This window comes from Lepidochelys kempii, chromosome 15, assembly GCF_965140265.1.
Source record: "Lepidochelys kempii isolate rLepKem1 chromosome 15, rLepKem1.hap2, whole genome shotgun sequence".
Classification (NCBI taxonomy): domain Eukaryota; kingdom Metazoa; phylum Chordata; order Testudines; family Cheloniidae; genus Lepidochelys; species Lepidochelys kempii.
In genome coordinates this window covers 13829232-13850411 of record NC_133270.1, presented here as the reverse complement: position 1 = coordinate 13850411, position 21180 = coordinate 13829232, and the positions used below count along the sequence as shown (strand labels likewise).

The 21180-nt window shown below is 49.2% G+C and overlaps 2 protein-coding genes across 4 annotated transcripts; one reads left to right on the top strand and one right to left on the bottom strand.

Annotated features, from left to right (window-relative positions):
* The first annotated feature begins 451 nt into the window (after nt 1–451).
* Nucleotides 452–5825, top strand: C15H22orf15 (chromosome 15 C22orf15 homolog). The gene is made up of 5 exons (XM_073312441.1): nt 452–683; nt 2419–2505; nt 3278–3403; nt 3856–3930; nt 4587–5825. Exons 1-5 carry the CDS (start codon nt 452–454, stop codon nt 4754–4756), a joined length of 690 nt encoding a protein of 229 aa, XP_073168542.1. The 3' UTR covers nt 4757–5825.
* A 1307-nt stretch (nt 5826–7132) lies between these two features.
* On the bottom strand, nt 7133–13200 carry CHCHD10 (coiled-coil-helix-coiled-coil-helix domain containing 10). 3 transcript variants are annotated; one of them, XM_073312443.1, is made up of 4 exons: nt 13054–13200; nt 11687–11897; nt 8050–8197; nt 7133–7406 (listed from the first exon to the last, which is right to left on the bottom strand). In XM_073312443.1, exons 1-4 carry the CDS (start codon nt 13098–13100, stop codon nt 7387–7389), a joined length of 426 nt encoding a protein of 141 aa, XP_073168544.1. In that variant the 5' UTR covers nt 13101–13200; the 3' UTR covers nt 7133–7386. The 3 variants fall into 3 exon arrangements, with proteins under 3 accessions (XP_073168544.1, XP_073168545.1, XP_073168543.1); XM_073312444.1 differs by having other exon boundaries at nt 11687–11894; nt 13054–13199; XM_073312442.1 differs by lacking the exon at nt 13054–13200 and adding an exon at nt 12317–12655.
* Between the last annotated feature and the right edge of the window lie 7980 nt (nt 13201–21180).

Sequence of the window (21180 nt, the reverse complement as noted above, 5' to 3'; positions counted from 1 at the left end):
GCGGAGTCAGGACTGGGCTGGGGATTCGTTGATGCAGCAGACAGCCGAGACCGGAGGTGCCACTTCTGCGGTTAGCCTGGATCTGCAGTGCTGACGGCTTTCAGTGGTGGTTGGTTCAGCTGAGCTGGAAAACATGCAGGCAGAACACTGCGCAGCACCGGGGTTGCTGAGGCCCTGAAAACAGATGGGCAAGGAATCCTCTGAATCCAAAGCAGAGGCCCCGGGATTGTTATTCGGTACTGATGATGAGACAGTGGCATCAAGATGGTCTGGAGCCATACAATGCCCTGATGGGCTGGGCAGCCCTCCCGGATGCTTCTGCCTGCTTCAGCACAGCCCCTGCCCCGGCCCCTGTCAGAGCTTCGCTGAGGAGCTTTGGAATTGGCAGGAGTTATTTCCCCGTTGCTGGGAAATCTGGTTGTTGAAACCAATAAGAGCATTAACAAGGGAAATGCTCACCCCTCCCCCAGGCTCTTGGCGGGCTAATTATGCCAGCCTTAATAACAGCCTTTTGTCACCAAGGCTGCCTGCAAGTCTGCCCCAAAACACAAGGCAGTCGGAACACCATCAGCAAAGTCCTCTGGCTCGGGGGAGAGGGACAGCAGTCTCGAGGAAGGGGGCTGCTGAGGAGGTTTGGGCCCAGCAGAGTGGAAGCACTATGTTCATTACAGTGAGATATGGAGGTAAGTGGGGGAAGCTCAGACTTTGCACCCAGCTTCTCCAAATCAGCTGGTTTCTCTGATCACGAAACCTGACAGCATACTTTGTGTTCCTCTTCCGGCCACCATTCAGTGGTCCTATCCGTTTGCTTTAAGTCAGTGGCCTGGGCAAGTGTATTGGGGAGACTGTGTTGTCTAGTGGCTAGGGAATAGATCAGGGAGTCAGGAGACCACTGACTCACTGTGTGAGTTCCCTGTGATTCAGTTTCCCCATCTGTAAAACCATGTATTTCACCTCCTTTGTAAAGAACTTTGAGATTGAGGGATAAAAAAACTTAAATCAGAGCTAAGCGTTATCTGGTATTATTTGCAGACAGACCTCAGACCATTAAGGGTGACTTTACTCCATCTTTCTAAGGGAAGTTAGTCACTGCAGACTTTTACTGTTCTGTGGTTTCAGGGCCATACAGCGAAATGAAGCAATTTGACAACAGACACCAGATGAAAACCAAGTTCCCGTGTTTTCCAGCTGCCCCTGCTCCACAGAGGGGTTTGTGCTTCTCTGAAGTGCAGCTCCTGCATCCTCAGCAAAGTGACTGTGCAGAAATGTCATCTCTGCTCCGTGTGTCTGCAGAGTCATCGCCAATCACATCAGTGACAATAGCTTTTATATTCATTTGTTCTCCTGAGCGCCTTAGCCATATCCCCTTCCTGCCCAGTCTCACCCGCCTGCTGGGTGACGCTGGCAGCTTAGGTCCCTTGGCAAAACAGGGACTGGGGGCAGCTTGTATCACTGCAGACCAACTCCCGGCTCACTTGCTCCAAGTGGACTTGCTTTGACCCAGGGCCCACGGCCTGGGCACCAGCAGCAGAGTGAAGATAGCCCACTGACTGACGGGCTGTTTAGCTGCAGAAATGGGTCCCCTGAGAACATGATAGTTTGTTGATTTGCTTTGTAGAGTGCAACCTATTGAGTGCTCTTAAAATGAAGGGTTGACAGCTCAGGCGAGGCCCAGCAATAGCGTGAGCGGGCACCGTGCAGGCCTTACCCAAACTCAGCTAATGGCCCTCAGTCGCGACCTGCAATCTCTGCTATTCAAGCTCTGAGCCCTCCAACATTTCTTCTAAAGCACTGCAGTCCTGACCTGCAGATCCCCCTGCTAGCCTACCTCTGGACCCCTGTCCCCAGTCTGTTACTGCACCTCCATACTGACCTGCACCACCCCTTGCTGTTCATGTGCTGGGCCTCTCTAATCTCGCTCAATTAACAAGTTTTTGAGGCAAATATCCACTGGTGACTAAGCTGAGACTCCCAAACTCAAGTCACGTGTGACATTCGTGGGTTTGCAGAGGGGAAAGCGAAGGGCCCGATCACACCCTAAGTTCCCTATTTCTTCTATTTTATGAGACCAAGTTTAAAAAACCAAACTGAACCCACAAGCATCTTATGAAGCAGTGAGACATATTCCTAAACCACCAGAATACTCTGGATGCCTCCTGGTCCGGTTTGATTGTGGTTCTAAGGACAAGGGAAGGAGGAGCACAGGTCTGTAGCACCCCAGGTCTGGCTATGACACATCCCCTTCTGCAGTAAAACTTACCCTCCCTTTTCTGTCTGCCACATTCGCTGACGTGAGCAGATAACGTCTGTCTCGTCACTGCACTTGAACCACCCACTGCAGCTCATTGGGTTATGCAGCTCCTAAACTTGGGGAAAATCTGTCTCCTCCTCTGCTGATTCCCTTTCCCTGCTTCACAGCTGACTGCCAAGAGATTGTGAACGTGCACTGCCGGGTCCTGACCCTCACCGCGCACCTGAAGAAGAAATGCCAATGTCGGCCAGAAGGTACCATGTCTCCATCCCCCTCTTAATGAGTGAAGGCCACCTGCCTGGGGGACAGACACAGGTGCTCTTAAAGTATCAGACATGATGAGGGAGCTGGTGGAAAGGTGAAAAATGGGTCAAACTGGGATTAAGGGGGTGAGACTGAATTGCAAAAAGGATGGGGGTAGAGCAGATGACGTATTTCGCTCTCTCTTGTCTCATAAAGGGTCATAAAGTTTGTGATCAGTGTAACATACTAAAAATAATACACTGGAAAATACATTCATAGAACCCCATGGGATCCCAAAGTCCTTTATTAAGCAACAGGCAAACTGCAATGGTTTGCTAGGTGTTTCAATGACCTAAAAATATTGATGTTACAAAATGTGGGGGCATAACCGCTGTGTACCAGAGCAGGCAAGTGAATTTCATGTCTCTGTAACCAGGTCACTTGTCAGGGTGGAGTCTCTCACTGGCTGTGCCAAATGGGAGTAGCTCCATACCTGTCATGGACAGGTGAAGAGGAAGCGGAGGGCTGCACTGGACACTCAGGAAAGTTAATCCACTCAGGAAAATTAATCCTAATGAACTAAAACTGTGAATTTAAACTGGATTAGTTAAACTGCACTAGGTGGTTGTGTGGACACTCTTATTCAGAATTAAAGTGACCTTAATTTGGTTTAATTTAAGTCACTTTCCTGAGGGACCCTGTGTAGTTAAGCCTACTCTAACTCTGTATGAATTGTAGAGCTGGGGGTACATAGGAACTTCTTAATCCAAACTCTCTCTCCAGATTGCATTGATCTCCTAGATGAATTGGGGACCCTGATAAACCTGAGCGAAGTGGAAAATCCTGCATCTGAGCTGGCCAGTAAATACCTCGAGGAGAGGCAGCGCTACATCCTCCTCAGAGTCATTCGTAAGTGACTTGCCAAGACTCTGCAGGCTGAGAATGCTGCCGGGCTCCCTCCAGAGCAACGTACCCCATTATAGGGAAGGATCCCCACTCCTTCCTTCTATGGGATTTCGTTTGTTCTACACAAAGATACATGAACAAAGTTAGTGGGATATTCATCCCACTATGTAGAAATGAAGAGCGCAAAGGTACAAGCGAACAAAGGAAATGCTCAGTGTTCATTGCAAATGGACACCGCAAAATAGTGTATTGGTGTAGGTAGGTGGAGAGATAGAAACCACGCAGCAATTGTATCGTGACAAACTCCCAACACCATGTGTCATGCTAGTGTGAAACAATTACTTCTTCTTGAAGTGACTTAGCAGAACTACACAAGCTAAAGCAGGTCTTATGGCCCAGTAAATTTTTCCAGGATATGAAATGAAGGAGCATGGTTCTACTAATTCTGTTGGCAGGAGGAGAAGGCTCGGAATCAACCTACTATGAATCCCTACTGGAGAACCTGGGAAAACACCACCCTGAGCTGGCAGGTGAGAGCTGGGGTCCCACTGCATCAAATCCCCATAGGGAGACCAGTGACATAGATGTATAACATCAGACATTGTCATTCAAATCCCTGCCATGTGCACCATCATTAGCCCCTGCATTTCATAGTCCCTTTTGCAGAATTTGGCCTGAGGTTGGTTTGAGACTTTTTCCAGAACTGACTTGGCCAAAAGTTGTTGTTGCTCTGGCTAAAGGAACAAAAGATCCCAGGAACAGGGGTGAAAAAAAGGAACAAAATTAGCAAAGCCAAAATGTGTATGTTTAGCTTAAGCCAGGAAGTATTTCCCATCCTTACTACATGCAGCTTTCCATCTTCAGTGTTTTGCAAACATTGTCTTACTAATCCTCATTACATCCAGGGGTGGTGGGTAACATACCAACCCCATTTCGTGCATGGGACAACAGAGGCAGAGGGATGAAGTGTTTTACATTAGGATAAAGAGGGACAGATGGTCAGAGCAGGGATTAGAAAGCACAGGAGTTCCTTGTCTCCTAATCCTGGGCTCAGGCCACTAGACTCCATCACTCTTTCTATTGCCATATTAAAAAAGGAAGGAATCAGTTAGCTGGCAAAATCCCTGGTTTAGTAGACAGGAGCCTAGCAAGAAACTAACAGCTGGTTTCTGGGTTTGCTTCCCAGAGCGGCTGCAGAAGTTATCAGCACACCCTCAGCTGAAGGACAACACGAGGAGGAGTTCCATGCAGAGAAAGTTTCGCCCACTGAAGGAACCACCCCAAGGCTCCCCAGCAAAATTCAGAAGCACACAGCAGAGTAAGAAAGGCTCTGTTCCCTCCAGCAGGCCCACCTAGATAGGGTATCATCCATTGTGGGAACAAGGCCTCCAGCTGTTTGGAAGCATCTCTGAGGGACCCTTCACAGGGTGAAAGACAGCCAGCCAGGTGGAGTCAAACTGTAGGGCAGGATGCAAGATGACACTGCTTTACAAGCAGCATCCTTATCACAGCCAGACTGAGCCATAATCAGAGACCTCCCCCTCGAACCTTTTTAAATGGAAGGCTAGCTAGGCTTATGCCACCCTCTGAACCAGAGTTTAGACCTGTCAGGGATAACAGACTAAAACGTAGTAAAGACTTTACTTTTGGTACTAGCAACTCTGACACACAGCAAGCAGGTCTCTTCTGTGAGAAGGTGCCACAGCTGTAGTCACAACCCAACACAAGCCACAGTTAGGTGTTACCATTGTATACTTCATTTGGAACTAACAACCCCTATTAGAAATAGGGGAACTTTGTGATGTGTCAGTGTTCTCAAGCCTACTTGCTGCAAACCATTTCTCCAGTACTGTAAACTCCCCTGCCCTCCCCAGGCTAAGGGCAACTGGTACATGTATACTAAAAAAAGTAATCTATTGACATTAGTGAGAGGCAAATGTGGATTACTTTATTCCTGTTACCACCACGCTAGATATGGGACAGCAAAGTGGATTGTATTCTGTCTGCTTCATCAAAAGCAGAATTTACATTCCAATGGGAGGCTCTTTATGACTGATCACACATAATCCAGAAAAGACTCAGCTTGACTTTCATTTGCAGGTTGAGGTGTAGGGTTGGCCATCAAAGAGAAAAATATAGTCTTGGAAACTGAGCAAGTCTGATATGGAATCCTTGCAAGGCACCCAGCCAGGAATCCCCTGGTGCCTCTTTCACAGTAACTGCTCTGCAAGCGGCCTTTGTGAAAGCCCAGTTCCAACATCTCCTGTCCCCATCAGGAACAGCTTCACCTTGTACAGTGGGGTTTTTTTTTTGTGTTTGTTTTTTTAAACACTGATTAGAGAGAGTGCCTCATGGAGGAATATTTTTATGAACCAGACTAGAATGTAATTCATCAAATACTAAATACATAGAATAAAACAATGGTTTAAAGGATTGTGGGAAATGCAGTTTTGTTCAGCAGGGAACTGGTCTCTTTCACACATGCATTAGTAAATGTGCAAACCCTGATCCAATTTTGATCTCATTTTCAGTATGTATGTTTGGAGTAGCTTTGAACTCCTTAGTTATTCCAGATTTATAGTGGTGTTCCCAAGATCAGAATCTCACTCTTTATTCACAAAGCAGCAAGACTTTAAAACGTCCTTTGTGCCTAGATTTTCCTTGGCACACAGCACATGGCAGTCTGACTGCAAGCCACACATAGTTCAGGAGACACTAACCACTGCCAAAAGTTCAGGTCATGAAGTTTTGGTGGAGGACAGGCTTTCATTGCAAGACTGGGGTATATCCACTATTTTGTTATTTTTTTAAGAGGAGAAATACTCTTTCCTGTTTAGCAGAACTGGAAAGTTGCAACAGAACTGCACCAGCATAGACTATTACCGGCTACTTACAAATCCATACAAGGAACGAGATTCAGACAATACTGTCCAGTGTTCAACAGCAGCTAGAGAGCAATGACAACTAAAATAACCAAGAGAGTTAAGAGATTTTATCCATCTGCAAAGAAAATCCCAATATTAGTATGCAAAGCATTCTTTTCCTGGTCACACGGCAGCTACATTCCTTCCAGCTGAAGCCTGATGACTGTTAGCAGTGTCAGTTTCGACTGTGGAAAGGTAACCCAAGTTGCTTCACAGCCAATAAAACTGAAAGTGTTAGCTTTTTGCAGAGCCAGATCTGAGTGGAGTGTCGAACACATTTCAGTTACTGACTAGCTGTACCTGATTGTTAGAGGAGGCCTTGCAGCTCCTAGTGCAATGTTAAAGCTGCATGCGGCACCAGTGAATTTAACCTGATGCTAATCACCTTCAGCATACTACTTAACCCACTAAGCCAAAACAAGATCAGCCAGCAGCGTTCTTAGTCATGCAACTGACCAGGTCACATTTTTCTTCCCACACCTCTGTCCCCATCATGTCCATGAGCGGAGAGGATTTTGAGATTTATAAAAATACCAGTCAATGAAGCACTTGCAGGGTAGTGCTCTTAGAGATTCTCTCTGCTCTGGCCTTCCGAGCAGACAAAAATAGTACAGCAGTGGTCGTATACATGTCCTGTGAGAGGAAATCCAGCCCTGGCCTTGTTTGGTTTGGTTTTGCCGAGTCATCCAGCTACATGGATTTTAATGATTCTGCTCCCCTTGTTTGGGGAAGAGGGGAAGAAAACACATTCAGAGATTAGAATGACATCCTACAGTTTCATCTACAATAAGAAACAACAAACTATTAATAGATTAAAATAAACCATCTCCTTTTATTACATATTTCACTGTAACAAATCAAACAAGATCTGGAGTCTAAAAGCCCCATCAAATTCCAACCATCGTTCTTTCCTGGCAATTCTAGAAGTGTGTTAGCTCTAAGTGGTTCTTTCTGCTGGTTGGACTATCGTTCCCTTCAACTGGTTACTTTGGTCACTAGCTGTCCCTTCCAGTCTTGTCTGTACTCCAGGCTCTAGTTTCCCTGTGTTAGTGCTGAATTTCTTCACAAGAGGGAGGAGACACCTACAATAGGAGAGGATGGAGAAGCTCAAGTTCAACATTAGGCAGAAGGGACCCACATATGTCAAATGCCTGACTGAGGCGAACTCCCCATGATTAGCCAGAACATGCAAACAGGAGTACCAGTTCAACCAAGCACACAAGGGGGTTTTGTCTACTCATCACTTAATTTACTTAGTATGTTGCTCCAGGAGAAGGAAACCCTTCTCCTCTGGCAAACGAAGAGATAGGGAACTGGCTGGCAGTGTTCTGGGAAAGGAGTAGGCTCCCCAAAGGAGCACCCAACCCCTAAAAAAGGGATCTCCAAACCCACTATTTGGACCACCATTTTCATTCTGCTAAGACATGGACCAAAGGTGTCCCTCTTCCCCTTTTCATGATTCCTGGGCATCTTTATGGAGAGGACTACACTACTGAAATGGCAGAGACATGAGACTTTGAAGTCACTTCAAAGAGAAGGACAGCAACCTCTTCCACATTTAGGGGGTTTTGTTTCCTTAGGAGGAACTATTAACAAACTGCTGTTCAAAAGCTCAGAGCCCTACCAGACTAAGCCACACTACTCTTTCAAACATTAGCTTGTCAGTCCCAGATTTGACAGCTTCCCATGTCTGCACCCTGCAGTGAAACCAAGCAAAAAACTCACCATTATTATATTTGCACTGCTTCAGTGCCTCGTTGAAACCCTCACACAAGGTCAAGTCACTCTGATTGGTAGCACAGTCCAAGAACTGCTTCATCTCATAGTGGCAAGGTCCATACTGCGGCTGCTGGTACGCAGGCTGCCTGGGCTCCTACAGACATCCCAAGAAGAAGAAAAACATCCCAGTTTAGGGAGACAAGCTCTGTATTCGTCTTCTGTCCCAATGATCTATCCTGACTAGATTTTCCTGTTTACCTGCCAGTCACGGCAAATGTGTGACTAAGCTGAGCTCACGTCCCATCACCTTGCATGGTTTTCAAAATAAATTACAGTCCTAAATTCAGTGCATAACCAAATAGCCAGAAGCGAGGGCCATAACTGAAAAATAAAAGCCTTTCCTAGACACCAATATTCTCACATGAGCAAAAGGAGCAGTCCAAATGAAAGGTTAGAATAGCATTTTCCCCCATGCAGAGCAGTAATGGAAACTTCCTTTATGCTGTTCAAGTTGTTCGGATGTATACACTTAGGAGGAGGACTATGTTGTGATAATTCAGCCTACAAATTTGCCCTAATTGTGAGCTCAGCTGTGAGAAGCGAGTGAAATTTCATCATGTCACAACAAATGTTGACTGGAAAAGGTGCAAAAATAGGGTGACCAGACGTTCCGATTTTATAGGGACCGTCCCGATTTTTGGGTCTTTTTCTTATATAAGCTCCTATTACTTCCCACCCGCTGTCCCGATTTTTCACATTTGCTGTCTGGTCACCCTATGCAACAAGGACAGACTGAACTAGTCCAAACAAAAAAAGGCCTACAACTATCATTCAAGGACTGTGTTAAGATCATGACTAGTAAGAAGAAAAATGCACCAAAACTCGTGTCAGATATTAGGCCTAACTGGTTGACAAAATAACTTGGGGATAGGCTATTCCACCCATTACTCCCTTTCAGGGTCCTCAAAGAAAGATACTTTGGGGAGGAAAAATTAGCTACTGGAGTGAGCTTCACCATCAGGGCTGGTACCCCTACCATCTCCTGAGACTCCAGGCCTCATCATCCTGATACGGAGAGATGCTCTGACCAGACCAGGCCAGAGAGTGGGACCCAGATGACATCACCTCTGGTTGAATACCAATCATCATCTGGGATAGGAAACTTCGCCTCTGGACCACCACCACTTGGTACTCTTTTCCTTCCCTACCTTATCTCTCTCTTTTCTCCCCTTCTGTCTAATAAACAGCTGGCTCATCTGGTCAGGACTGCATATTTTGCAACAATGCTATAAGCCAGTAACCAGAAAGAGGCAGCTAAAAGTAATACCCCAAGCAGCCCAATGCCCGTACAAGTTTGCCAGGTCTCAGAGTGCTGACAGAACCACGTGCTGTGCCTGTGTTTTTCCAGCATTGAGGATGCAAATGAGAGTCAAAACTAGAGACAAAAGTGCTATTGTCTCTTTGCTGTTCTTCTCCCCCCCCTCGTCTTCATCTCGTTTTGTCTCAAAGGAAGCAGGATTAGACTTAAACAGCAGCAACAGCTCCAACCCATCTCAACTAACATTCTCTTCTCCCCAAAACCGACAGTTTTGATACATTCTAAGACTGTCAGACAAGAGGGGAGGGGAGTTCCTTCTAAAAACTCTCTCCAGCTAAAGGGGAAAAGAAGGCCTTAAAACTTTACATTTCAAATGCTGCAATGGTCTTTCATTCTTTTCTGTATCTTTGAATAAAAAAGTTAAAGGATTTTTAATGGTGCATTTGCCATGGTACTAAGCAGGCTGAGGTCTCTGTATGCCAAACCCCAGATCTTGTTTAAAACGGTTTACTGTTGGGCAGTGACTGAGTTAGGTTACCACCTTTGACTCGTTGGGCCCATACATTCCATGTAAATTACTAGACCAGCGACCAACGTTCAGCCAAACAATCTACAGCTTCAAACGCCAACCACATTTTATGTTGAGTTCCAGGGGGTTCCTGTGCTGACACTTTGTTCCTGCAGGACAGATGGAATTTGGAGGCTTCTGGACTTGAACCGGCTATGTAGACTGCACGACTAGACACCAAGGCAGGGACTCTTATCTGTTTTCCCAGTGCCTAGGACAACTGGACCACAATCCCCAATACTCTGGTGCTACCACAACAGAAATACAGACTGCCTTATGTCCCATTTAAAGACACTCTAGAGAGGGCAGTGATGAGAAGCAGGGAGGCAGAATGCTGAGGAAGGCAACATCTCCATCAGTCTATACTGGGAGCCTTTTAGGAAGCAGCTCCACATCCAACAACTAACCTTGACTACAAGAGTCCAGACATCATCACAGAATATCAGAGTTGCAAGGGACCTCAGGAGGTCATCTAGTCCAACCCCCTGCTCAAAGCAGGACCAATCCCCAATTTTTTTTGCCCAAGATCCCTAAATGGCCCCCTCAAGGATTGAACTCACAATCCTGGGTTTCGCAGCCTTCGCAGAAAAAGCCTTTCTAAAGGAGATTCCAGGGTTTCTTGTACGGGCCACAGACTGCCTTACCAGCACCTAGAGATCTAGCTAATCCTTGGGTCAGGCTCAGTTTTATGTAACAGTCATGCCACAGGTTTCACTTTCCTAATAATTTCTACTTTTAGATGTCCCACATCTCTCCAAGGGGGCAGGTGGATCCCAACACTGCTTCCGGGCAGAAAGGAAACAAGACCTGCTGCTCTGCATCTCCACATGCTCTTTATGGACCTCATTAATCTCCAACAGCCTGGTAAAACTGGTCAGGATTAGTCTCACTTTACACAGAGAAAGTGAGGCAGAGCAATTCAGCAACTCCAGTGCCAAAGAGTAACCATTATCAGGGGCAGGATTAGAACTAGCGAGTTTCTGCCTTCCAGTCCCAAGTTTAGACTCAGGACCACTTCAAACAAATGGGGGCCCAGAAAAGTCATCTAATTGCCCCTCCTTTTAAGCAGCAAGGCCCAAGGCTAGTGTGCTCTGCCCCAACTGGCTAGAAGGTTAATCTCACAAGTGCAGGGCTGGAGACCAAAAAACAAGTCTGGTACTTTGTGAGTTTGGAATGACAGTTTATGTAAAAGGTTGTGGAAGTTTCCTATTAAACATGAAAAAGGGTGGACATGTTTTGTGCCCCAATCAGGACCAGCATCAGCTTCTCCAGCTAGGAGAGACAAAGGCAGGTTAATGTCAATGATTTATTTTATAATGATTTAGTTTAATCAAACTCCTAAAGCCAAGGCAGGCTTTCAGAAATTAAGTTCAACTAGTTTCAAAATATCTATACCCACTGATTTTTGATAAAAATGAGTTTTTACTGTGTAATAAAGGCATCTTATTAAGTTTAAAGCCAAACTGACCCGCAAAGTTCAATAAATCAATGTTCCAAATCCAGAGAGATAATACATACGTGGCTGTTTTCTCTACAGACTAGCATCACGTTCTGTTCTCGTCTCCACTTAAATCACAGGTTTAGCCTGACCAAACTAGTTCTAAGCACAAACACGCCCCTACACACAAGGCACCTCAGAGTAATAGTGGGGCTTAAAGTGGACATTGTTTGTGTTTTCTTGGATAACCAGCCCTGCTTCCTGGACTCCATGAACCTCTGAAGAATAGTTTCTTGATGAAACCATGGAGCTGCATTACCTGGATAGCACTGGCTGGTTTCGCTGGCTCAGTGCTGCTACCACCACTGAATGCCCCAGTAAGAGCACTGCCAACCACATGGCCCACCGCAGATCCAACGGCAACCCCGGCAGCAGTGGTAGCCATCTGGGCCATCAGGCCAGGCTGCTGGGGCTGACCTGGGGCTGCAACAGCTGAAGGTGGAGGATGAGCATGAGCTGGGGCTGCACTGCTGAGTACAAGGGAAATGAACAAAGAGAGGAGAAAGAAAGATTTTAAGTGAAATTTGTAAAGGAAGGAGCTTACACTAGATAACTACAATAGGAATCACATACCCCAGCAGCTTGCCTGCTCGTGGTCCCACCCAGGTATATTCCAAGGGTGGGAAAGAGGGAGAATACAACGTGTGGTATTTTTCTGAGATGGATTTGCAGCAAGTGAAAGAAAAGGGACCCCAGCTGCTTAGTTTTCACAGAGGTCAACTCAATAGCTTTGTGGTTACAAATCTGGCACTGCCATCCCAGAAACAGGGTTTTATTTACTTCCTGCCACACTTCTGTGTGCACAAACTCAGGAATTCACTCCCCCTTCTAAACATACACCTACTGCCAGTCAAATGCGTCAAGATGACACTACCATGGCTAAAGTCACCTTGAAATGCCCATCCCTCTCAACCAGCCAAGGACACTGGTAGGAATGCAGCTGGCATCGTACTTTCGCAACTGGTTAGTAACCAGTTGCAGAGCAGGGTCAGGATCCCAGAGGGCGAGGCTTGTCTTTCCAGCAAGAGGAGGAGGTACAGCGTGTATAGCTGGTGTGACTGTGGGGAGGAGCATGTGGACAGGCAGGCCGAAGGGGACCCACAGACCCCCCGCCCCCCACAGCTGACTTGAGGAGTCACTCCAGGTGAAGCCCTCCTTGGGGTGATCGCCAGGGCAAGGGACAGCCCAGGCTGGAAACCAGGGCACCGCTAGCCCATTAAGGGGCAGGGATTAGTACGTTACCAGTCTGGGGAGATTCGCCACGAAGCGTCCCTCAGATCGTGGGCGAAGGGCTCATGCTAACCCAGCTGTCCGGCCTTGTGTTGCGCGGTGAGGCTCAGAGCCCCTTTCCCAGGCCCGAGGAAGAGCTCTGGGTCTGACCGACAGAAGCCGGGCCGATGCCCGAGGCCACCTCAACCCAGCCTGTCGCGCTGGAGAGAGGCACGGCTCAAGCACAGGGCACGCGAGGAGCCGGAGCCGGAGCCAGCCCCAGGCTTGGGGCGCGGGGGCTGGGCTGCAGCCCACGCGCGCTCCGGAGCGGGAGCGGGGCCGGGGCCTCACGCGGACTCTCACTGTCCCGGGCAGCCCCCGGAGCTCGGGACCCTGCACCCGCCCCACCGCCCCCACCTGGCTGCAGCCGGCCGGGCCGCCGCGCTCCTGCTCCCCCTGGGCATCCTGGGGCCGCCGCCTCCGTCCCGAGTCTCCTTGAGCGCGGGTGCTGCGCAGCCGGTTTAAAGGGCGAGCGAGGGAACCCACGTGGCCAGGCTCTGCCGCTTGGCTACTACTGGGCATGCGCCCCGAGACTCGCGCATGCTCCGTGACAGCACGTGAAGCCTCTGCCCTCATTAGGTCTGCCGTCACTTTGCTCTCTGCGCAGGCGCCCTCCTTCCACGTGGGCCTAGGCCAGAAACTGGCTGTCCCAGAGCCATACATTTGACCTTCAGCTGCTTTCCAGAGAGTGCTGGTGGGAGCCAGGCAGGGACGGGCCTTGTGGTCAGTGCAGGATAATGCTCAATGAAGGCGCCTTGGCCTAAGGCTCCAATGCCACTGGGAAGAGTCATTCCCACCAGATTGGTCTGTGTGTCCATGAGCTCTCAACCCTGCCGCTGCATAGCGTCATCCTTGCCCGCCTTCCTGGCTTTCTGGTTAATGGGGGGGGAGGGGATCCTGCAAAATCGTTTTTGAGGTAACTTGAGGTCACGAGTGGAAAAGGCTGAAAACCATTGGTCTGTCCTGTCCCTGCATTTGTAAAGCACCCACCATGGTATATATATGAAGAGACGTAGATGAGTGATACAGAGCGCTCCTTGGTATATTTCTCTCATGGCCTGCGGCTGCATGGCTTGGGCCGTGAGCCCATCACACCCCAGCAATTAAGCAGAGTTGGTTCTAGTGGCTTCTTGGACAGGGCACCTCCAAGGGGTGCCCAGTGATAGCGATTCTGCCTGAGGCACTCTTGCTTAGTAAGAACTGAACTCTTGCCCTGGTGTTGTCGGAGGGAGTGCTGTGCTGTGCTCTTGGAGGTGTCCGCTGCTTCCAGGACAGTCAGCCTGCTCCCTCTCCTGGCCAAGCAACATTGCTGGAAACTAGTTGTTCGTCTCTACATACCACTGATCTCCAGGACAACATCTTTAGAATATCCATAGCGTTCCCATTGTTGTTCCAGAAGACACTTAAATTACTGCCATGGCAATTAGTTTTCCCAGGGCTAACATTATCATAATGGCAAGTTGACATATTTTTGGTAGAGTCTCCTGTACCTGCTCACTAAGAATAGATATAATTATCTCACCAGAATTCAGTCCGTTTAAAAAATGACTATCATGGTGTCCTTTTGTCATGAGACAAACAACCGGTGTGTCACATGGTTCAGTAACTAGCCATGTGCCCACCAGAGGGTGCTATCTGACTTCTTTTAGCTGCACTACCATGAAGTTCAGTATGGTGGGTGTATGGAAGGAAGATATGCACACACACACACGCGCGCATGCATGCAGCTGAGGGTGCTCCTTTTACATAATCTCTTACAAAACATTGTTCAGCTGTCACGGGAAATCAGGCTTTTAATATTTGTCTATCAAGTATTTCTAAGGCATCTGTCACCTTAGTATCTAAATCAATGCACATTCAATGAGCATTTTACCCAAAACAAGGTTTATCAGAGTTGAAGAAGTCGTATATTGTTAGCGGTAGGTTTAAGTTGAGAGGTAGGGTGCTGGCCTGGGGCTTGGCATACCTGGTTCAGTTCCCTTTTCCGCCCCAGAATTTGTGTTTGATCCTGGAGAAGGCTCTCTGTACCGCAGTTCCTTGTTTGAAAATTGGGAATAATAGCATGGCCCTGCCTCACAGGGGCGCTGTGAGGATAGATATATCAGAGACTGAGCAGAGCACAGATACTGCAGTAATGGGGCAGGGTAATTACCTAATCCTTGGTCTACACTACAGGGTTAGGTCGAATTTAGCCGCGTTAGGTTGATTTTAAAATGACCGCGTCCACATAACCAACCCTCTTCCATCGACCTAAAGGGCTCTTAAAATCAACTTCTATACTCCTCCCCGACAGAGGAGTAGTGCTAAAATCGACCTTGCTGGGTCGAATTTGGGGTAGTGCGGACGCAAATCGATGGTATTGGCCTCCGGGAGCTATCCCAGAGTGCTCCATTGTGACCGCTCTGGACAGCACTTTGAACTCCGATGCACTAGCCAGGTACACAGGAAAAGCCCCGGGAACTTTTGAATTTCATTTCCTGTCTGGTCAGCGTGGCGAATTCAGCAGCACAGGTGACCATGCAGTCCCCCCAGAATCACAAACGAGCTCCAGCATGGACCAAAAGGGAGACACTGGATCTGATCGCTGTATGGGGAGAAGCACTGTGCAGGCCAAACTCTGATCAGAAAGAAGAAATGCAAATATATTTGCCAAAATCGCACAGGGTATGGTGGAGAGACGCTACAACAGGGACACACAGCAGTGCCGTGTGAAAGTTAAGGCGCTCAGGCAAGCCTACCAAAAGACAAAGGAGGCAAACGGTCGCTCCGGGTCAGAGCCCCATACATGCCGCTTCTATGATCAGCTGCATGGCATTCTAGGGGTGACCCTACCACTACCCCACCACTGTCTGTGGACACCTGCAAGGGGCTAGTCTCACGCAACAGGGAGGAGGATTTGGGGGATAAGGAAGAGGAGGAGGAGGAAGAGAATGTGCAGAGGCAAGTGGTGAATCCGTTCTCCCCGGCAGCCAGGACCTTTTCATCACCCTGGAGCCAATACCTTCCCAAGGCAGGATTCCAGACCCTGAAGCCGGAGAAGGCACCTCTGGTGAGTGCAGATTTGTAACTAGAGTACAGGGTTTAAAAGCAATTGTGTTTAATGTTTGATTTGCCCTGAAGAATTGGGGTGCTCTCCTGGTGGTACTTTGAAAGCCTTTGCAGAAGGTTTCTGGGGAGGGCTGCCTTATTTCGTCCTCCACGGTAGGACACTTTACCACGCCAAGCCAGTAGCAAGTCTGGAATCATTGCAGCACAAAGCATGGCAGCGAATGGTCCTGGGTTTTGGTTGCATTCAAGCAACATTCAGTCTATATCTTTCTGTTAGCCTCAGGAGAGTGATATCATTCATGGTCACCTGGTTGAAATAGGGGAATTTTTGTAAGGGAACAGTAAAAGGACCCCGTTCATGCTGGGCTGTTTGCGCTTGGCTAAAGAGATCATTCCAGAGAATAGCCACTCGGTGGGGTGGGGGTAGGTGTGTGCTGCACATCCACCTGAAAACCCCTCCTTTTAAATGTGAAACCCAACCCATTACTTGCTCTGGGAAAGGAGGGCGCTGCAGTTTGAAAACATTCCCACATGTTAGGAAGGCGGAAGAAGCCAACCCCGCGTACCAAAAGGCTTACCATGGCTGCCTGGAAGCCGAATTCTGTTGCCCAGCCGTGTGTGATGTGTCACCATACTGGCAGGCGCTCAATATAAAAGGCAAAATGTGACCTTGTACCTAAAGCACATGTGCTGTCTGCTGTGAATTGCTTGATTCACTGTGAAAGAGTCTCCTTAACGCACCAAGGAGGTCACAAGCTACTGAACTGTGCCCCATATGTGCTGGTGTTCCCCTTCTCCCCTGAGAGCCCAGCCGACCATCCCACGACTCTCTGAAAATCAAATGGAAAGACACTGCCCCAGAACCAGGGATTTTTTCCATTGGCTGCTGAACCCTTTTCATTATGGCAGGAGCGGGGGAATGGAGAAAAGGCACCAAAAGCCAAAGCACTGTAGGAAACCTCACCGTCCTCACCACCAAATTCCAGAGAGCTTGTTCACCAAGGCAGGAAAGTGGAGATCTTGTGAGCACAGCTGCAGGTTCATGACATTCTGCAAATAGACCCAGTTCAGACAGGCTGACTTTGTTCAGGAGTAAGAGCCCCAAACCGTAACAGAGAGACGGAACCACATCCTCCGGAGTCAGACTAGGGGAGTTTCGTACCTCTTTCCCTATTATTGTCTGGCAACTGCCATCCCTTTCTGTCATCACATGCTCCATTAAGAGAGGATCTTTGCAATGGGCCGTTGTTGTTTCTTGCCCAGAAGCTACTGCAGGCTGCAGGGAGGTGGCTGAAGCAGCAGCAGGCTAAAGAGAATAGCACATTCCCTGGGGAGTTAGTGAAGCTGGGGAAGCACTGAGGGTTTTTGTGGAAACCTGCAACTGAGGGAGAATATCCTAAGCTGGACTCAGATATCCATATCTGTGATGTTAGGAGTAGCCATAGAGACTGGCAGATGTCCAGAAGCTGCTTCCTAGTTCAAACCACAGTGTCCCCAATCAGCATGGAGGCTTGTGCTTGTCAGCCCTGGGCAGCAATGTCCGGGAATGATACCGACAAGGCTGTGCTCCCAGTATTTCCTGGACAGCAGGCTGTGGCTGGTTGCTTCAGATCACCTGGCCCGCGAAGTGTCCACCTTTGGGGCTGTGGCGGTTTTGTTTTGGATAGCTTCTCAAAGGTGAATTTAGTGCTAACAAACGTGCCGCAATCCAGGTGTGGCCTAGGCACAAGTAGCCATGCAAGCTTCCCTACCTCCCACCCTCCCTAGTAACATCCTGTCCTCAGGTTCCGCCAATCGATCACAGCTCCCGCTGGCTGCAGTTCGCTGTTCCAGCCAATGGGGCTGCGGGAAGCGGCAGCCAGCACGTCCCTTGGCCCGCGCCGCTTCCCGCAGCCACCACTGGCCTGGAACAGTGAACCATGGCCAGTGGGAGCTGCGATTGGCCAAACCTGCGGACGCGGCAGGTAACCGTCCCGGCCCGCCGGCGGATTTCCCTAATGGGCCGCGTGCCAAAGGTTTCCGATCCCTGGCCTAGATGCTGATACTGCCAAAGAAGGCACCCGCTGGTTCTGATAGCACGTGCACCAGGAACTGGACTGAGTTGCAAACTCATGTCGGGAAGGCCACTGAACAATCCTCAGACGCAGAATTGGCTGGGCTGTTCTCTGCACTGACGCCGAGGTGGAAGGGGCTCAGTATGTGTGATCTGCAGTTGCTGAGGTATTTGTTACTCGGCCTTTCCAGAGTGTGCTGTGCAGTGTCCCACTGAGTCTGGTTTTCCTAGATTACCTCCCAGATGCTGTGCATGGTGTTATCTGCAGGAACACACTCAAAGCTGGCAATAGTCAATTGCAGCCAGCTTCACACACTGCTAGGGAAGCCGGAGAGTTTTGTCATGTCTGCCTCAGTATCTGATTTTCAGGCCTGACCCTCCCTTTGCTTTATCTGGCCCCCTACAAACTGTGATGATGACCCTGTAGTTGTGAGATTCAGGTTCTCAGAGGTGAATGGAGAGGGGTTTTATTACAGGGGGGAGGGATAGCTCAGTGGTTTGAGCATTAGCCTGCTAGACCCAGGGTTGTGAGTTCAATCCTTGAGGGGGCCATTTAGGGATCTGGGACAAAAATGGGAGATTTGGTTGGACTAGATGACCTCCTGAGGTTCCTGATAATCTATGAACCTTTTCTCTCTCTTGATGGCTTTTACCTTCTTATGAAGCAACCCACGAGGGGAAGGGAAGGCAAGTGAACGCAGAGCTCACACTCTGATGTCTGTTTTGAATTTGCACTTCAGTTTCTATAGCACAGCGCTGCCAGACAGAGACAACAAAAAACCCTGAGAGGGCAAACCATTCTCTTAAAGTGCTTGGATACTTAGCTTTGTCTTACTACCCCAAACAGACAGTATCTCAGGGATTAAGTGATACGGGACAAGCAGCTTTCATCTCTGGACACGTCTGTCCAAATATGCCTGACTGCATTTAGCTGGTCTCAGTGTACTGGGCCACATCACAAAACCACCCCACAGTGTGGCATGGCTAGCCGCAGTCTCACCCGCGAAGGCCAGGGCAGGATCAGCCGGGGTGCAGCCGGTCAGAAATGAGAGGGATGGGTGGACCTGTGTAGGGGAAGCTTTCACATTGCTTGTCTGCTCTGTGCCTGGCTCTAACCAATGCTAGCCCTCTCTTCGGAGAACGCAAAATCACTGCAAAATGAGGGAGCCTCACCTGCCAGTGAGACTGGATGACGCAGGGGATGGCTAATGGATAAGGAGCCTTGCTCTTAAGTTGTAGGTCACCGGCCCAGGTCCCAGTCAGGTCTGTTATAACCAAAAATCCTGTTGGAGAGTTATGCACATCCCAAGAACACTATGACTGTTAGAGAGGCCAAGAACGGAACATTCCATGGGGACTAGCTATCTATGTTAGGTACTCATCTGACCCCTATCACTGTCATATCTGAATGCTTCACAATCCTCCCCACGGCCCTCTGAGGTAGGGATTGGGAAGACGGAACTCTCTTCCCCATCAGGGTTGAGACGCATTGGCATGGCAACGTGAGGGCAGCTTGTAATGCCAATCTGTGGACAGATCCAGGACTTCTGTCTCCGGGGCACGACAGCCACTTTATAAGGGTTTAATGGTAAGAGGGCATTGCAATTAGCGAGCAGAACAAAGCTACTTGTTAAAGAGCTGCAGATAAGATGTATGTGAAACACAGTATTTGATTTCAGTGGGATGAGAAATAGCCTTAGCTGCTTATTTATTAAGCTGTTCTTTGCAGCAGCCATTTCCCGAACTAGATTCCCCAGAGGGGGCGCTCCTCCACTCTGCTCTCTCTCTCTTCTCTTTCTTTGATCCTCTCCTCATTCTCTTGCCTTGGCTTTTGGTCTTTGCCCTGGAATGGAGATGGGGAATCTAATCTGTCAGTGCCACCCACGCCCCTTGCGGATCAGTCCCAATGCTGCACCTTGCGGGAATAATTCCTGAGAGACAATGAATCATCGCATAGCTCAGGCCACACCACAGCCCTCCACAGATGTTTCCCTTATTCCTTCAGCTTCGCCTACCTCTGTGGTTATTTCTCTCTTAGACCACATCCCGTAGTGAACTCCTTTCCTTGCTGGTGTTTTCACTCACAGCCCGTGTGCCACTTTCTTAGAGACCGAGGGAGTCTCTCACATCTTCCCAGAACCTACAGGCAGGCTGATGGGGATTAGTGCTAGTGAGACTAGATGACCACTGACGTGTTTATCGGTTTCATGCCATGCATCCCAACAGTAGCTTACATGTAGCAAGCCTGCATTCACAGAGTGCTCACAGGTTCCAGTCAGGGCAGCCTGAGATGTTGAATAGCATTTACTGTGTTCAGCTGAGAATTTTTATTTACCCCAAACTGAATATTTCTGAAAGTCCGTGCAAGCCGGGGCAGAACTAGAGATCAGGATCTGAATGCTGCCCAGTGGGCTGGCAAAGGCATTCAAGTCTTGGTGGACATTAGACATTTGAGCTTTGGGCACAACCCTTGAGAGACTAAGACCCTGAGCTGGCTTTCTGTGTCTACCTGCACTGGGTTCTGGGGGCAGCTCCTGAGAAGAGGATCTGAACTGGCTTTCTATCTCTATACTTCTATGGGCCCCGTGGTACCTGAGAGCCTCACAATCTTGTGACATATTTATCCTCACAGCACCCCTCGGAGGTAGGGAGATGCTATTACACCTGTTTCATGTACAGGGGAGTGAGTCCGTCAGTCACATAGGAAGTCCGTGGTGGAACGGGAAATGGAGCCTTGGTCTCCCAAGTCCCAGGCTAGTGCCCTAACTACTGTACCATCCTACCTCTCCTCTGTCGGAATCTGGAATGACCGAATCCAGCTGTGAGGAGAAGGACTCAAACTGGAGTTCAGGGCCTCCCTGGAAGCTAGCACGGATTCCTGGCACACAGGGCCGTCCTTAGGCATACGCAGCATACGAGCACCATGAAATTTGGTGCCCTACACGCTCACCGGCGGTGGGAAGCGGAGCAACGCGGCCCCAGCCCGCTCCGCTTCCCTTGCCCCGGCCCCGGCCATGTCACTCGGGTTGGGGAAAGGACCGCCCCCGGCTCTCACCGGTGGCGGGAAGCAGAGCACCGCGGCTGGGAGCTGCCGGAGTAGAGCGGGCTGGGGCCAGGCGAGTGGGGGGCAGGGGGAATCCCTTCCCCTGAGCGACATGGCTGGGGCTGGGGCGAGGGAAGCAGAGTGGGCTGCTCCCGGCCCCCCCACTAATCCCCCAAAAGTGGCCCCCCACAGCTCCTGCCTCCCAGTCCCTGGGGTGGGGAGGCCTGGGGCCCCACAGAGGCCCCGCAGGGGCGCAGCGTAGGGCACCCAAATGGCTAGGGACGGCCCTGATGGCACAGTGCAGCCCTGGGAGGAAATGAATGGTAGAATCTGTGACATG

Bases quoted from the DNA above. Each gene is read 5' to 3' on its own strand.
- C15H22orf15 (XM_073312441.1), top strand. From the start codon at position 452: ATGCTCACCCCTCCCCCAGGCTCTTGGCGGGCTAATTATGCCAGCCTT. The intron at 3,404-3,855 runs GTAAGTGACTTG...TTCTGTTGGCAG, and splicing joins CATCCTCCTCAGAGTCATTC to GAGGAGAAGGCTCGGAATCA. The intron at 3,931-4,586 runs GTGAGAGCTGGG...TTTGCTTCCCAG, and splicing joins ACACCACCCTGAGCTGGCAG to AGCGGCTGCAGAAGTTATCA.
- CHCHD10 (XM_073312442.1), bottom strand. From the start codon at position 12,501: ATGCTCCTCCCCACAGTCACACCAGCTATACACGCTGTACCTCCTCCT. The intron at 8,198-11,686 runs GTAATGCAGCTC...GGATGTCTGTAG, and splicing joins AACCAGCCAGTGCTATCCAG to GAGCCCAGGCAGCCTGCGTA. The intron at 7,407-8,049 runs GTGAGTTTTTTG...CTCCTATTGTAG, and splicing joins GCAGTGCAAATATAATAATG to GTGTCTCCTCCCTCTTGTGA.